The 16,773-nt window shown below is 36.1% G+C and overlaps 1 protein-coding gene and 1 pseudogene across 2 annotated transcripts; one reads left to right on the top strand and one right to left on the bottom strand.

Moving 5' to 3' along the window:
• Positions 1-318: 318 nt before the first annotated feature.
• On the bottom strand, positions 319-11,175 carry LOC141830767 (FRIGIDA-like protein 3). 2 transcript variants are annotated; one of them, XM_074718192.1, is made up of 4 exons: positions 11,052-11,175; positions 2,679-3,726; positions 1,955-2,124; positions 319-984 (listed from the first exon to the last, which is right to left on the bottom strand). In XM_074718192.1, exons 2-4 carry the CDS (start codon positions 3,718-3,720, stop codon positions 544-546), a joined length of 1,653 nt encoding a protein of 550 aa, XP_074574293.1. In that variant the 5' UTR covers positions 3,721-3,726; positions 11,052-11,175; the 3' UTR covers positions 319-543. The 2 variants fall into 2 exon arrangements, with proteins under 2 accessions (XP_074574293.1, XP_074574292.1); XM_074718191.1 differs by having other exon boundaries at positions 2,679-3,729; positions 11,052-11,147.
• Positions 4,030-10,594, top strand: LOC141830445 (uncharacterized; annotated as a pseudogene).
• Positions 11,176-16,773: the final 5,598 nt, after the last annotated feature.

The raw sequence follows: 16,773 nt of genomic DNA on the forward strand, positions 1-16,773 counted from the left end.
ATTCTACTTTTATCATTCAACTACTCTCAACCTCTTGTGCATGATCATAACAAACATACTCAGTTCAGTTATCGCTAGTAGTTCGTAAAACCGAGGAGATATACCACTCCTATGGATCCAGAGTCGGGATAGCTATTCGAACAACTAGCTTAGTTCTAAGATAGTAAAAGAGCATTGTAATGGGTAGAACACTATTATATAATCATGTAAAAGCAGAGTAAGACTACGTACAATAGAACTTTCTATCGAAGTTATCCAAGTGTCAAATAGATAGTACTAAAATCAAACTCATCGCGTTAAAAGAAAAAGATCAGCACACAAGAAACACAATATTTGGTAGTCATTGTCAAAGACAAACGAAAAACAAGCTCAAGCTGGGGGCATTAGAAGAAAACTTCGAATGCCGGTCAAAATGTTAAACACACACATTAATACAGAGTTGTAAATCTTCTAGTTATGCAGATTTAGTTGATTACCATATAGGACCCAGTGGATTAAAAAGCTCATAGTTAGACGAGATCGTGGTCATTGCGGCTTTCTCCATTAGTGCAAATAAGTCGTCTGGTACTGGACTGGGTGAGCATTTCCGTAGTACAGGGTATGTGTAGAGGAGACGGTGTATGGAGTCGATCCCATCAGAGTAGGGTGATGACTTTCAGCAGGATAGATATATTGTCTATCATATGGGTAAGGGAACCGCTCGGGGCTGTCGTACGGGTGTGCAAACCTCTCAGGCGGTGTTCGGTAGAAGCTTTTGTCAGGCATGCTGGTAATACGAGGGTTGTAAATGCTTCCACCGGCGCGAGGCCTCTTGGACTGGGGCTTTGCAGCTTCAGCAGCTCTCCTCTTGTCAGCCTTGGCTTTCTCTAGCTGTACGATGCGCTTCTGAAGCGGATCAATAGGGTATTGCTCCTCGAGCTTATGTTCCTCGATGCATTTGATGACAGCTTTAAGAGCAGATAATTCACGTTCATTCATTTCATTCTGGAAAAAAGGATCAAAGTAAATAAAGTTTAGTTTTATGATGCAAACACACAGCCATGATAGAAAATAATAAATCAAGTTTATTTCTTAGTCTACTTGCCGAGTTATCAAAATAATAGGCCCAACTGATCCTATTTGTGTTTATGATACTATACGTGTCTCGGCTTTTTTAATATCTCATAAAATCCCATAAGCGATAAAGAAGACATTTCTAAGTTTGTTTCAACTTTCAAGTCATATTCAACCAATCACAACCCTAGTCTTGTATGCGAAGCACAAGTCACTATCAGCACATCTCACTACCACTTTCTGACTGGAGGAGAGCAAGCCATGTTAGTGTTCTTACACAAATTAAATATGCACACAAACTGCCAGATAAGAAGCTTAAAGTTAACTTGAAGTAATTATTGCGGACGACAAATCACAAGGATTTACCAAGTTTCATTACAAAAAACTTCACGGAAACTTGATAGTAAGAAATGGTAGTTCCCTTCCATGAATTTATCCAACTAAAAACAGAACATCACATCACATCATAAGATTACTAATTAATCAACCTCAGAACTAATATATGAAAAGCATGTCTGGATATAAAAGGTTATAGCATATCACTTCCAACTAAACATAACAGATATTGGAGCATATTTTTCCAGTGCCCAGTATTTATCTGGAGAAATTTGATAAAATAAAGTCACAGGTGTGGCTATAATCTTAATTCAACTGACGTAATTAAATAATTTATCAATTCACAAAACACCAAATAGTTGGAACACATGATTGGTTCTTGTTGCAATAGGTGGATAATTTATCAATCAATCATCAAACCGACCAAGAAAGCACACAAATAGTTGAGACAAACAGTTGTGGCATCAATCATTCAGCAGCAAATTTCCCTACATCGACAGCTAACTAGAAATAAAATCAGGCTAGTTAGTAGGCAGTGTATTAATTCAATATATGAGGTCAGGACCTGTGCACCAGGTGACATGCTTCCAGCTTTGACCTGAGATACTCTTCTTGCCTCCTTTAGATACTCTTTCAGCAATGGCACTGGTGCAAATTGTTCTGTAAGCTCAAATGCATATGCAAGATTAACAGCCTCAATTTGCCTCCCACTATTCTGAAGAAGTTCAATCAAACCTAGAACAAATGATCCAATTAGAAGGAATGAGGAGGAAAAGAACATGGAAAAGGACGTCATGGAGTCATAGATAACTAAGATTAGTCACAAATAATGTTACTGCAAAAACAGATTATCTAATCATATATAGTTTCCTAGCAATCAGACTACCTGTAAGGACCTACTTGGAAATTTCCAAATAGACAAGGATGTATATGTCAGATAATAATAAGGGAAACTGAATAAGGGATTGTTAACATATCAGGCGTGATCTAAACAGAATATCTACTAGAAGATAATTGAATACTTCAACCAATGACAGATGAAAAAAAAAACTTCTATAATAACAATCTCAAAAAGAACTAGTAGCCCAATTTACAATTTTGAATGATGAAGCATTTGAACCGTGCAAAATTTTCTAGTGAAAAACATATGAACTGAAACTGGAGATCAACTGGATTACTTGAAATTTTCATGTCCGATGTCTGATATGTTATTCCCAACTATTGGATAAGTAAATCTCAACACCAACACCACCCTTGTAGGGTCTATAGATAAGGTAAAAACAGCCAACCTAGCATTTTATGTGACAAACCAAGTGAACGACACAAGTCAACAGTTTGACGGCGCCGTGTAACAGCTGGCATTAGTTTGCAGATTTCATCTTGTTCAAATTCTGAGATAATATTAAAAGTAGCTAAAAGCTGAAGAAATGCATGTGCTTCCAATGAGTTTCCGCTGCTGGCTTCAATGTCCAGGTGATCCAATTTCAACTTCCATTCCTTAGCTATCACCTTGGCCTTTTCTTTGATATCTGGTGTCAATATTTGCTTATCCGATACTGAAGCTTGTATACCGTCTGCAAACAGCGGTTCAAGTGATTCCATTAACATGAGACAAGTCCTTCGCTGGCCCAAAAGGTTCCCATCCTTCTTTGATCCTAGATTCTCTCTGGTGTAGAAGCCATTCAGGGAATCCAAAACTAGAGTGAAAGGATTGGGTGCACTTTTAAATTTAAATGGGAGTTCTTCGCGTATGGAATTTAAGTTTTTCCTATTGTCTGAGACAAACCTATGTAATCCTTCCACATCCATTTCTTCACAGAGTTTCACCAGCTCTGAGGGATGTTCACTGCCTGCATTTCCATTTTCTGTAAGGCACACATCTAAGCCAGAATTAGCTGGTGTAACATAACATTTCTCTTCTGAAATAACATCGGCATCTCTGGCATCAGCCATGGCATCTCTGACATCAGCAATGGGTTCTGGGGAACAAGTTTTGTATTGGTCAAATAAAGCTGCAAGAGCAGCATCTCTCTTTTCCTGCAATTTATCAAGTGATGAAAGCTCCTTGGCTAGAACAGTAGCCTTCCGTTTCTCCAACATTTCTTGGGTCTCCATGAACTGTGTAGCATATTCCTTCTCCTGATCTTCTAACTCAACAAACCTTTTCTTTAGAGACTTCTCGAGGCCATGAAAATGTTCTTCGAGTTCTTTCCATTTTAGGTTCAGAGAAATGGCACTGTGACTCTCAAGTTCAGCAAATGCCTGATGTAATTGCTGTATCTTTGTAGTAGTAGAATCAATAAGTGTAGCAACTATCCCCGTATCAGCCATAGCAAACTACTATCAGAAAAGAAAAATAAATCTTTAGATAAAGAACAGTAAATCGAAAAATGAACTAGTTGAAATGGAATCAAAGATCTAATGAATTCATCATCTTGGTCACACTGCCATATATAAAATAAGCAAAATGTCTGATTCAGAGAAAAGGTCTCCTAGTGCATAATATTATACCAACAAAGGGTTATTGGGAGGAGAATTATCCAGGCACTAATCATGGTACCACCCAAAAATTAAAACTATTAAAGATTAGTTGTTCAGCTATTGATGCTTTTCTAAGATAAATTTTATATTATTGGAAGTATGGCTCCTGTTGCCCTAAGCACACTTGCAGTCAGTTGCTTACCAATTTCATCTTTCTCTGAAGCTTGGTTGTTTGATAATCTTTCTTTTTTTTCAAAGTACAAAAATCAGAAGTGACACAACATTGAAAGCACATATCTGGAAAAACTAGGCTGCGTTTGTCTTATGTATTAACTTGACTGCTCAGTATTTTAGCTCTAACCATTAATAGCATGTGATCAAGTGGCATATACTCAGGCATCTAAAGGACAGTGAGTCATATTATGATAATCCACATAATACAGATAATAAAGTGCTTAAGTGGTTATAGGGAGAGTTGTATTAATCACATGGCAAGACCCAAAGTTATTTCCTATTTTAAGGCAGCTACTTGCATAGAATGCCAAATGTAATTCCTTCTCATTTCTGAGCATTAAAAATTTATACATAAAAACCAACAAATGATATGCCAAAAGCATAACAATTTCCAAAAACTAAGAATGGGAACAGGAGGGAATAAAAACATTTTAGGTTAAGATTGCTGAACTTGAATGGATGGACATAACAAAGGTTCAAATATCTGAAGACCAGTAAAATTGATGCCTAAGAAACTATCGATAGACAATGGAAGGGAAAGAGTTGAAAATTAAAAAACCAAGTAGATAGGAAAATATTTATCAGTTTCAGAGTGGGAACAGTGAAGGTGAACGAAAATGATTGTAATATAAATAGATGCATTATATTTAAAATTCTCTGTCTCGCTTTGGTTATTACTAGTAAAGACACTATAGACAACACATGGTAAAAGAAAAATAAGGAAGTTTAAGAGACTAGAAGCACAAGGCATAAGCTGCTAGATCTTTTTGAGAGTCAAGATCCCTTATTCATACAGAACAGCTTTCATCAGAGAGATAAATGCCCCTACTGGCCTCAATTTCAGAAAGGAGTTGATCCACCTAACTATCAGTCACACCTGGCAAATCTATCTAATTTACACTAAGCCCTTCTTTTATCTTTGTCTCTCTCTAAACAAGTATGATATTCTTTCCTAGTCACAGACCATTCTCTCTTCTTTCTCCTCTCTTCTTTGCCCATTCTCTTCTTCTTTCATCTCCTTCATTACCTTCTGGAATCATAAGAGGTCATCCTCTCCTCTCTTCTTTCTCCTAGACTGACTCCCTGAGTAGCAAATAGGAAGATGCAATCATATCTAAAGCAGATTATCTGTGAGAAGTGCTGTTCTTTATATGAAATAAACCAAGATAATACATATCAAACAAAGAATCACTTCCTATGAACTGAGTTACTCTGAAGGCCATTAATGATAAACCTTGCTACTTTCAAGATTGTCATACCAATTACATATTAAGGAACCTGTTACTTTCCAGTTGTTGGCTTTACCTTCCCCAGACTTCAGGTTGACTAACAATGGCATAGCTAAATGGAAAATCTCCGGTAAGTTATGGAGTCTCAAATTGTTGATCATTTTTCACTCCTCCAATTCATATACTCTCTGGTTCATGCTAAATTTTAGTTTGATGTTTGAACGGTTAGATAAAGTGTTCACCTGTTCTTTTTTCATATAAGGTTCTCATTTTATCATATAAAATATTTGGTTTAATTTGTGGCCACCATTGATATATGTGAAAAGGTAAAAAATGGCTCTTGATCTTTTAATTAAGAAAATCTTGTTTGAGTTGGTCACTTTTTTATATTAATTTATTGGTTGGATCTTGCTATGATTGTTCTAGACTAACTAATTTAGGCTAGGATTTAGATTATGTAGTATTATGCCAAAAAGTTCTTTTCGTATTTTGCCAAAGTGTTAGCTAGTATTGGTTTGGCTAGGTTGTAAGATTTTAGAAATTAGAGCGCACACACACCACCATTCCTAGTAGGATTGTTTGGCAACCTTGCAATAGTAGTCAGTTCCCTCTCAATTTGCTTCGCTATCAGCCCACCAACCAGATGAGTCAAAGAATGGTAAAACTTAAGTAGTCAATGCAGACATATATGTTAATTTCAAATACATTGCACTTCAACATATTATACAATAACCACTTAAATGGTTATAGAATCATGAATCATAGAGATTATACTTTAATATCTTGCTCAAGATTTAAAATCTCAGCTCGTGCGTCGGGGTTTCAATCTCTAACTAGAACAATATGATTTTGGTATCGTATTGTGTTGTGTCATAATACTTTTGATACTTATTTAATGATATAGTTTTGATACGCTATCATGTCGTACTAGTGCAATTTTACTACTACTTTAATTCAATTATTAATAATACAACAACAACCAACCAACTTTTATTCCATTAGGTGGGGTCGGTTATATGAATCACTCTACGTCATTGGACTCTATCCCTTATTATATAATCATCTATATTTAAATAAATATTATCTATTCCTTGTTTAATATGTGTATTTGTCATAGTTTCATATTGCCTAACTGAAGCAATTATTAATCATTTAAGTACATGTCTGAATCATCTTAAACATATCTCCCAGAATTTTCCTTCAATAAGTGTGACTCTCTCTAATGTTATCATTTCCTATCTTGTTCATCCTCATATGTCCGCACATCCACTTTAATATCCTCATCTCTATGATTCTCATCTTCTGTTCGAGTGTTCATGTCATAGCCTAACATTCAGCTCCATATAACATAACAGGTCTAACCGTCATTTTATAGAACTTCCCTTTTAAATTTTAGATGTATTTTACGATCACAAAGAACACTTGATGTTTTCCTCTATTTCAACCATCATACTTGTATTATATGTAAGACATCTCTAAACCTCTCTATACTTTTACAAAAATGATCCTAAATACATAAAAATCTCAGTTACAGATAACTCGTTATTTCCTATCTTAACTATTATTATATTACGTCTAATAATACTTGAATTATTTAACTGTTCAATCCAATACTAATTTTGACTACTATAGTGAGTATAACTAGTGATATCAATTTATATAGAGCTCAATAGAGGGTTGCAATTCATTTAGCTAACTGCATGCAGTTTGGATAAATATGACAATGATTATTGATTTAACTGAAACACATTCTATTTGTTGAGCAGGAAAAATTATGATTGAGCACATGTTATGTTTTCCTGATGTTGGTCAAGTATCAATCCAGGCACTGAAGGTTGGTCCCTTTTATGCACCTAAATTAATTCAGTAAATTTGTTTGATTGGAAGTGGATATAATTCAAATTCTTACAGGTGAAACGCAAAGGTGCCTTTTATCATTTATCAGACACCATGCCTGTCAGATGTGCTTTTGATGGGAGTAAGGGCACCTGGTTTCTTCATGCTGATGTTATTTCCAAATCAAGCTCAGAACACCAAGGTGACACCACAGAACATGTGTAGATGATAATAATAAGCAATTCGTTGGGGACTTTCAGCTTCAACTGAAGCTGAGTGAACATTTGAATGAGGATAGGCCACTGAGTAAAAATGACTTTTACATCGATGACAACATGAATTCCCATGAGAATCACTGCAAATTGGCTGATCAAACTGGTTATTCAGTACCCAAACCTATGAATTGCCAAATTGAAAACCTCATAGATATGGCTAATGATCAGATTGCTGCTGCTAATCAGAATGCTCATGGCACCATCCATTCGTGTCATCTAGAGAGGCAGGAAATTGATAAGGATGCTCAGTTGCATGCATTAGAACCGATTGAACAAGAAGCTGAATTTCCCACAGTTCCTAGTTCTGATATGTTTGCTGATCAAGTCAAGGGCAAGAAACTAGAGAAATTAGCTGGATCTGATGTTTTGGAGAATACTACCTCTACTGATGTTCCCAAGGAAGAGAAGTCTAACAAGAGGAGTGACGTTGAAGATTTGCATTTAGACTCAGACATTGCTAGTTTATCTCTCCCAGAAGAGTTGTCTGGTAATTTACATGATGGTAACTCGGGTTTGATGGAACACCTAACAAATGATAAAAAGAAAAGAAAGAAGAAAAGTCGATCATCCAGGTCAAAACCAGCTGAAGTTGACTCAGCAGTGCCATTGGATAACCATGTCAGAGATTTTTTTGACAGTGCTAAGGAACAAAACAATGAAAAGCAACCTGCCCTGGAGAAGAGTGATGCCATTGGTTTTGTTCCCGATGTTATGGAAAATAATAACCAACATTCTGCTGATGAAGATTCTGTACCAGTGAACACTTCCAAAAAAAGAAAACTTTTATCAGATTTTGACAATGAAAGATTGCCAAAAATTTCAGAATTGAATCCCTTGTCAAGCATGGATAGCATGGTGGTCGAGACTCGTACAATTCCGGTCAATGCTACTTTGTCTTATCCAGAAGAATTGTCTCATAAGTTACCTGATGCTGACTCTAGCTTGATAAAACATCTCACTGATGATAAAAGAAAGAAGAAAAAGATAAGACAGTCATCCAAGTCTCAAACTGATTTTCCTATTCCTACGGATAACCATGTAAAAATCTTTCCTAGCATTGGTACAGAACAGATCATGGAAGATAGAGCCACATTAGAAACTATTGAGACTATTGGTTTTGTTCCTGAAGTTAAGGTAGGCAATAATGAAGGGACAAGTGTAGACAACCTCCAAGATGTGATATATAAGTTAGTTGACACAACTGAGAAAGCTTCTGAAAATGTAGTTTCTCTAAAGATAGAGAATTCCTCAAAAAAAATTGCTACCACAGATTTCAGCAGTGAAAGTATGGTAAAAGGTGAACATTCCAATCAAATCTCAAGCATGGCAGGAAATATGGTCGAGTCTGATGCTGAAAAAGTTGTCTTTGCTAACAGTCATAACAATATCATTGCGGAATACAATGTTGCACCTGTTGTAAAAGAAGCAGTTCCATTAGCAATACCAGAAAAAAAAAGATCAAGAAACAGCTTATCTAAAGATGTATCAGATATCAATGAGCCTGCAGAATTTGCCAACAAGGAGAAAGAAGCTCTGAGTCGAGATGATACGGCAAAGTTAGAGTTAGAAAATCCTTCTGTGATAATGATGGAAAATCACATAGCATGAGGACAAGAAAATCTAAGAAAAGTGATTCAAAAAACTTATCTAAAGATGTATCAGATATTAATGAGGCTGCAGAACTTGCCATTAATTGGAAAGAAGCTCCCAATCAATATGATACTGCAAAGTTACAGTCAGAAAACCCTTCTGCTAGTGATGATGGAAAGTCACATGGCAAGAGGAAAAGAAAATCTGAGAAAGTTGGTTCAAAAAAGTTATCTAAAGATGTCCCAAATATCAATGAGCCTGCAGGATTTGCCAATAACCAGATAGAAGCTCTTAGTCAAGATGATACTGCAAAGTTACAGTCAAAAAACCCTTCTGCTGATAATGATGGAAAGTCATGCCGCAGGAGGACAAGACAAACTCAGAAAAGTGATTCAAAAAACTTATCTAAAGATGTATCAGATATCAATGAGGCTGCAGAACTTGCCATTAATCAGAAAGAAGCTCCCAATCAATATGATACTGCAAAGTTACAGTCAGAAAACCCTTCTACTGATGATGGAAAGTCACATAGCAAGAGGACAAGAAAATCTGAGAAAGTTGATTCAAAAAAGTTATCTAAAGATGTATCAGATATCAATGAGCCTGCAGGATTTGCCAATAACCAGAAAGAAGCTCTTGGTCAAGATGATACTGCAAAGTTACAGGCAGAAAACCCTTCTGCTGATAATGATGGAAAGTCATGTCACAGGAGGACAAGACAATCTGAGAAAGTTGATTCTATGAAATTTTAAATCTGATAATTATAAAGCTGTTCTTTCTTCAGAAAACCTAGTCAAAGGCTACCACAAGGATAAATCAAATCAAGACCAACAAGCATTGAGAGATTCAGCATTTCCTACTAAATCTGATGATAAAAAGTCACACCGTAAGAAGAAAAAATCTTCTGATGTTGTACTTCAAGATAATGAACCACCTCCAAAGGACTCTTCTAACTCTCTGGTTGGAAAAGATGCTGGGAGCACTGCCACGGGAAGATTAAGTAAAGAACCTATCCCATTAGCTACTGATGACGAAGCTGCAGCTTCTGGAAGGTCAGCAAAAGGACATGATTATGGAAAAGGTGGAGCTTTGAGCACCACTGTGGAAAATCTAACCGATCAACTTCCAAAGAATATTGCATCTCAAGGAACTGAAGAATCTGTGGAAGCACGCAAAGGTGAGAAATTTCCTGGTGTTGACAATGATGATATTAACTTTATTATCCAGGATGAACCTGGTGTTTCTGCTGGTCAAGTTCTACCAGCTGAGACTAAACCCAAGAAACAACCTAAGAGCAAGAGGAAAAACAAGTTAAACAAGCAGGAGTCAGCTCATGATTTTGCTTATCCTTCACAATCAAAGAAGCTGGATGTGAAAAAAAGTAGCACTAATTGTGACCTGGTCAACCAGGATTCAGTTGATCCATCTGGCAAGTCTAGTTCTGAGCTTTGCCAGAATGGAAAAGAACATAATGATTCTTTTAATCTGACAACTGATTCTACTAGGGATGATGGTGCTATTTCATCTGACTTTACACCTCATGTTGCTCCTGTCTGTTAGTCTCAAATCGTTTTTTTGTGACACCCAACTAACCCAAATAGTAAATTTCTCCAAAAACAAGTTCCCACTTCTCACGAATTATCAGTCTATCACTCGGGCATCACCTCTAAAAGGTCTCCAGTACCTCAAATCTCGAACTGAGACTACCTAGACAAGCCATGCAAGAAGCAAGCAATATTCAACTGAGTAAACTAACAAACACAAAAGACCCTAAAATAACAAGCCCTAGAAACCACACGAGAAACTGAACCGCCAATTTCGAGCTTCAAAACCCGAATTCCAGAAGCCTGAGCTAGAAATACCAAAGTTTCACCGATATACAGAACCCATTGGGGACGGATCATGTTCCCCAACCTCAGATCGCCAACACAGCGCTAGGAACCAAGATCCGACCATGGATAGTCCAATGATGGGGCCAATCCCATAACAAACAGATGGAATGAGAAGGAAAACTCACAAGATTCAGCAGCCGCTAGGGATCAGCGGATCGACGAGCGGGAGCACCGCCTGAAGCCTCCCATTTCGATGGCGATGCAGCAAGAAAAGGAAGAGAGCGAAGAAGGGAAACAAGGCCTGTGATGCTTTCCCCTTTAAATAGCAAGGTGTTGATGATGGTGGGGTGGACGGCGGTATATAGACCGTTCATCCTTGGACGAACGGCTAGGATGGCCGTTGAGATGAGCTGTCGGATGATGACGCATGACTGGAACAGGAAGCACGACCCTGATGCGACCATGCAAGGCCACGCGTCTGGCAGTCGTCACAGGTGGTCAATTAAACCGATCAAAATTTTAAAATGCACATGAAAATATCCTAAACTTTCATTTTTACCCTTATAATTTAATAGACTTTCAATTTATTGTCAAAAAACCCCTTTTGACCTCCCAAATATGAGTTTGAAGAGGCAAAGTAGATCCCTTTCACCTTTGAGTCATTTGAGATAATTTAACTTTTATTTTGTTATTAATTATCGTTGTTTCGTTTCAGAGAACGAGAGATGGGTCAACTCCTTAACAAATTGACTTCTTGATGATGATGATTTAGCTTCTATCTTTTAATTAGGTCTGTCTTTAACAGTTGAACTTTAACAGTTGAAAACTTTAACTGCTAGTAACTTGGCTATAAGTCAAAAGTGATGATTCAACTATAATGAACCCAAACTTCCTCTTTGAAAGAGATTTAGACTGAGGTTAGAGAGGGCCAATGTGTACCTTAACATAGCCCCCTCCAACACTCTAAGTCAGAGATGAAAAAATGAATGAAAAAATGAACAGAGAATTGAGTGGAGAGATAATAGTTGCTTAGTTGATTGTGCATACCCTCAGTTATTGGAGCAAATACCTTTTATATCAGAAGGAAAAGACTTGACTCTTCATTTTCTGATGTCTTTTAACTTCAACGATTATAACTCTTTGTAGAACTAGTGCGCATGCTAAGAGGAGGTGAATAGTGACTCTTATCGTTCGTTCGTTCTATTAAAAACTCATAGCAAATATATTAGAAAATAATGCAAGAGGACTCACGGATTTACTTCAGTTCTTAACCTCCAGAATTAGTACATCCAAGGCCTATGTACGATAGTCGTCTATCCACTAGTGGTCTCCTTTCTAGATTTTTTTTCTTGAGGTGAAGAAACATATCTTACAGTCTAAATAATAACACAAAGTTAAGTTCAATAGTAAGATTGAAATAAAATCAAACTCTCATGTAGCTGATCTAGAGTCTTGAGCACAACGCACCCTTTCTGGAACTTCCTTGATCATACGAGTAGGATGTCGTTCACGTTCCACAGCACCGTAGGATGAAGAATTTGGAGTAGTAGAGTTGTTCCTTATGGTGCATGTTGAGACCCTTATATAGACTCTTCCGGACACCTGGATTCTTATCTGGGCACTTGGAACCGATCCTATCTTGATCCAGTTTCGTCGGTCTATCGAGGGTGATTCTTCCTAATCCGGGCACTTGGACCATCCAGGGGCGCCTAGACTGTCCGAACGCCTAGAGTAATATCTAGGTGTCCGGATCCAATCAACTTGACTTTGATCTGAGTTGATCTCGATCTTGGTTCAGCTGCTTCAGTTTGCTCCTCTTATGCTTCTTCAGTCTTGCTTTCAACTCCTGGTTCCTAGAAAATTAACATACAAACAACCAAGTAACCTAAGCCTACCTGTAGTCCATCTGACCTACTAGGCTTACCTAAGTCTTACCCTATAGGTCTAACCTACTAGGCTTATTCATGTTTAACTTACAGTTAGGACTAGTCACTTTCATAAGCAGACTTCCCACCTATCAAATATTTTGTTTAGATCTTCCCATGCCTAACCTCCAGTTATGACTAGTCACTTCTATAGATATACTTCTCACCTGCCAAACATCTTATCACCCTTGACTTGTTTGGACTTTTATTTGCCTAACATCCAGTTACGACTTTCTTGTCCAGCTTCACTCACTAGGACTTCTTACCCAGCTTCACTCATCAGGTCTTTCTTGTCCAACCTCCAACTAGGACTTTCCCTACCTACTTTGCTTACCTAGCCTCCAACTAGGATTTCTCTTTTGCCTAGCCTCAACTAGGATTTCTCCTTTGTCTAGCTTGAACTAGGACTTCTTTGCTAGTCATCAGGTTAAACTGGTCTGACTAGACTTCACTCATATCTAAATATTAGGTCCTATTTGGATCAACCATTGATCAAACTGATCAGACTTAGGTGTATTGTCAAACATTGAAACTCTGAGAACAGACTAATGTTCCTTGCACCAACACTCTTCAGATACAAGGTAAACTTCGATGGTTGTGACTCTTCATATGCAAGATTAACACCGGGGACTATGACTTTTCAGATGCAAGGAACAATCGCGTCTCATACATATCATGTCTTCAAATAGGCGACTAACTTCCACACCTGTAACCGTTGTCTTTCCCTACTTTTGTAACCGACATAACTTTCCCTTGCCATTCACATCTTATTTGACTTCCATCTAAAGGACCTCAACAAGCTACCTTATGATTTGGATGAATTCTCATATTTTTTACTAACCTACTTTTGAGCTAGGTCAAGTGACTTGAATATTGTCGAGTCACTTAATCAAGTAGGTCAAACGACCTTGAATATAGTCAAATTCCTTAATCAAGTAGGTCAAGTGATTCTAAATACTGTCGAATTCCCTACAAATATTCTGGCTTCTTCTTAAACAAATTGATTTCATTTGAATACCTTCTTAGGTAAAACCAATCTCAATCACTTTTAATTGAATCGAAAAGGTGCCATGTATAGTCAATTTTAATCAAATCAAAGACTTTCCACGTGGAGGCTATATTGACTAGGTCAATATTTTTAATTCCCTAATCAATCGACTATTTTTTAGAGTCTTTTTTTTTTCTTTATCTTCATCCTCTAAATCTAACTAGACCCGACCACGGGCCGGGTCCAGCTCGGACCCAGCCCGGGTCAATGGGCCGGGTGGCCCGTTGACCCGGTTAGCCGGGCCGAACTGGAACCGGCCCGGCAGGATGTCGGGCCGGTTCCGGTTCAAAAGGATGTGAAACCGGCGGCCCATCGGTTAATCGGCGGGTTGAACCGCTGGTTCCAACGGCTCCGAACCGCCGGTTAACCGGCAGTTCGGAGCCATTGGGGGTTTTTTTTTTATTTTTTTTTCAACGGCTAAGATCATTTGACCGTTTTTTTATCAATGACTATGATTTAGTATCCGTTATGATCCAAATTCTATAAATAAGGAGTTCATTTCATCATTTCCACACACTTTCTCTACTCTCTAACTCTCATTCTCAACTTCGCATGTTCGCATTCTCTAATCTCTACGCGTTTCCGAGTTCCGACTCCATCTTTCGATTACAATGGAAGGAGGCTACAGTGGAAGTTCTTCACATCGATCTCGAAGGGGAAAAGAAATAGCGCACGAGGATCCCAACATTCAATCCACCGATGATGAGACCGAGACCCAACACCTTCCGACGCCCGAAACACAAAGAAGTATTGATGTAATTACTTCTAAGGGGATACGTAGACAACTTAATAAGTGCAAGCCCTTTTTTTAATAAATTTTAAATTTTAAATTTTTTAATATAATAATCTCGAACCGTCGTGAACCGTGAACCGTGAACCGACGGTTCTGAACTGTGAACCGTAACCGTTTTGGGCGGTTAAGGTTAAGGGTCGACCTGCCATGAACCGTCGAACCGGCGGTTCTGAACCGTCAAACCGTCGATTTTGAACCGTGATCGGGTCTGAATCTAACTATGTTTTTTTATTATTATTAATTTTTTCATTATCAAATTAGGTTGTTGATAGATATTCCCTTCTTACTCTTTTATCAAAATCCTTTAGATCTTTTAATATACTAAAACTTTAAAATATAACTATTTTGTTACTATTTTATTGATGATTTTGTCAATATTACCATGCTTCTTCTTTATTGCTATAGTTGAAACCTAAAAGAATCTAGGAAACATAGATAAGGAAGTGAAACAATGGACTAGACATTACTTCGCTATAAAATCTTTTGCACCTTAATTATTTTTTTTCAAAATATTTAGATTTTTATTTAATATTCTTTATTTCTATTTTAAAATATTCATGTGCTTATATTAGCATATTTATTTATTTATTTATTAGCATGTATTCCTAGTACATTTTTTTATTCTTACAAGTAAAATTTTTTTTGATAAATTATTGATTAGATTAAGTAGTTATTGTGAAATGAATAAGAAAAATATAAACTTAGATGATTTTCAAATGGCTTCAATAAACAAAGACTATCCTACTAAATGCAATCAGTTATACAGATCCTTCTACTATACGTTATTAATTCTATTCCATACTATATCATCATTTATATTTAAATAAATTTTATCTTATTTTATCATTATTAATTAAATCTTCTTTGATCTTTCTTTTTTTTATTTAATGTGCATATTTATCATAATTTCACATCATCTAAGTGAAGAATTTATTGGTCATCTAAGTACATATTTATACTTTAATTTAAAATATTTCTCAATATATGCAATCTTGACTTTCACTCTAATATTCTCATTTCTTATTTTATTTATTCTCATATATTATCCACTTTATTTTATTCATATTCTACATATGGTCTGCATATCCACTTTAACATCTTCAAAAGATCTCATGTCAATGGAGATACTTTCCATCCTTTTAATCTCATGATCTCTTCCATGTATGCTTGAGTTGCACCCTTAATCCAACAACATCTTCATCTCTGTGATTTTCATTTTCACTCATATGCTTGAGTCATAGTCAACATTCAGTTCCATATAATTAACACAGTAGGTCGTCGCTTTAAATTTTAAAAGTACTTTATAATCACAGAATATTTGATGCTTTCCTCCATTCTAACCATTACTTGTATTTTATGTAAGATATATCTTTCAACCTCTTCATACTTTTACAAAAATAATTTTAAATATTTAAAACTCTCAACTATTGACAACTGATTACTTTCTATCTTAATAATTATTTAATTACATCTAATATTGTTAAACTTAAATTCCATTTCAACTTTAAAATAAAAAACCTTTATTATTTGATTCTTAATTCTTAATATTTTTGACTTTATAAATTTTTATATTATATTGTGATATTTAAAATACAATGGCAATCAAGTCTTATTCCACTAAGTGAAAAAAATTCTTTTTTATTATTGGACTCTATCCCCTACTATATCATCCTCTATATTTATATTATCTTAAACGTATCTCTTAAAATTTTTCCTCAATATATTTTAATATTTAAAATAAATTATATATATATATATATATTAAGATTTTAAATGATTTTGTTAAATTTTTTTGCCTTGATATTACATAGCTACATGTTGAGCATTAAAGGAAGGAAGGATTTTTTTTTTACTATAAAATAAGTAGTGTCAAGTTCTATCCCTGGTGCAAATGTTGTGACTCAATGCAATCAAAAATTAGTGATTGACTTAATCCTCCGAAAGATTTTGAAACGCTGACTATAAGATGATGCATGAAATCATGCATGCTTCTCGATTTACTTAATGACCGATGAAAATTCTATGAAATCGAATTGATCATTTTCAAAATTAATCAATTTGAAGAACTAGATATATCTAGATTATCAAAAAAATAATAATGATGATTGACCTAAACCAAAATATTTGGCCTTGTTTAAAAA

This window comes from Curcuma longa, chromosome 6, assembly GCF_044706935.1.
Source record: "Curcuma longa cultivar G26 ecotype Majalengka, Jawa Barat chromosome 6, ITB_CL_G26_1.1, whole genome shotgun sequence".
NCBI lineage: Eukaryota > Viridiplantae > Streptophyta > Magnoliopsida > Zingiberales > Zingiberaceae > Curcuma > Curcuma longa.

What these genes read in the sequence shown, in the direction of transcription:
- LOC141830767 (XM_074718192.1), bottom strand. Translation starts at nt 3,720, where the DNA reads ATGGCTGATACGGGGATAGTTGCTACACTTATTGATTCTACTACTACA. An exon ending in TTTGTCACATAAAATGCTAG is followed by an intron (nt 2,125 to 2,678) that starts GTTGGCTGTTTT and finishes CATTTGTTCTAG; the next exon opens with GTTTGATTGAACTTCTTCAG. An exon ending in GCATGTCACCTGGTGCACAG is followed by an intron (nt 985 to 1,954) that starts GTCCTGACCTCA and finishes CCTTTTTTCCAG; the next exon opens with AATGAAATGAATGAACGTGA.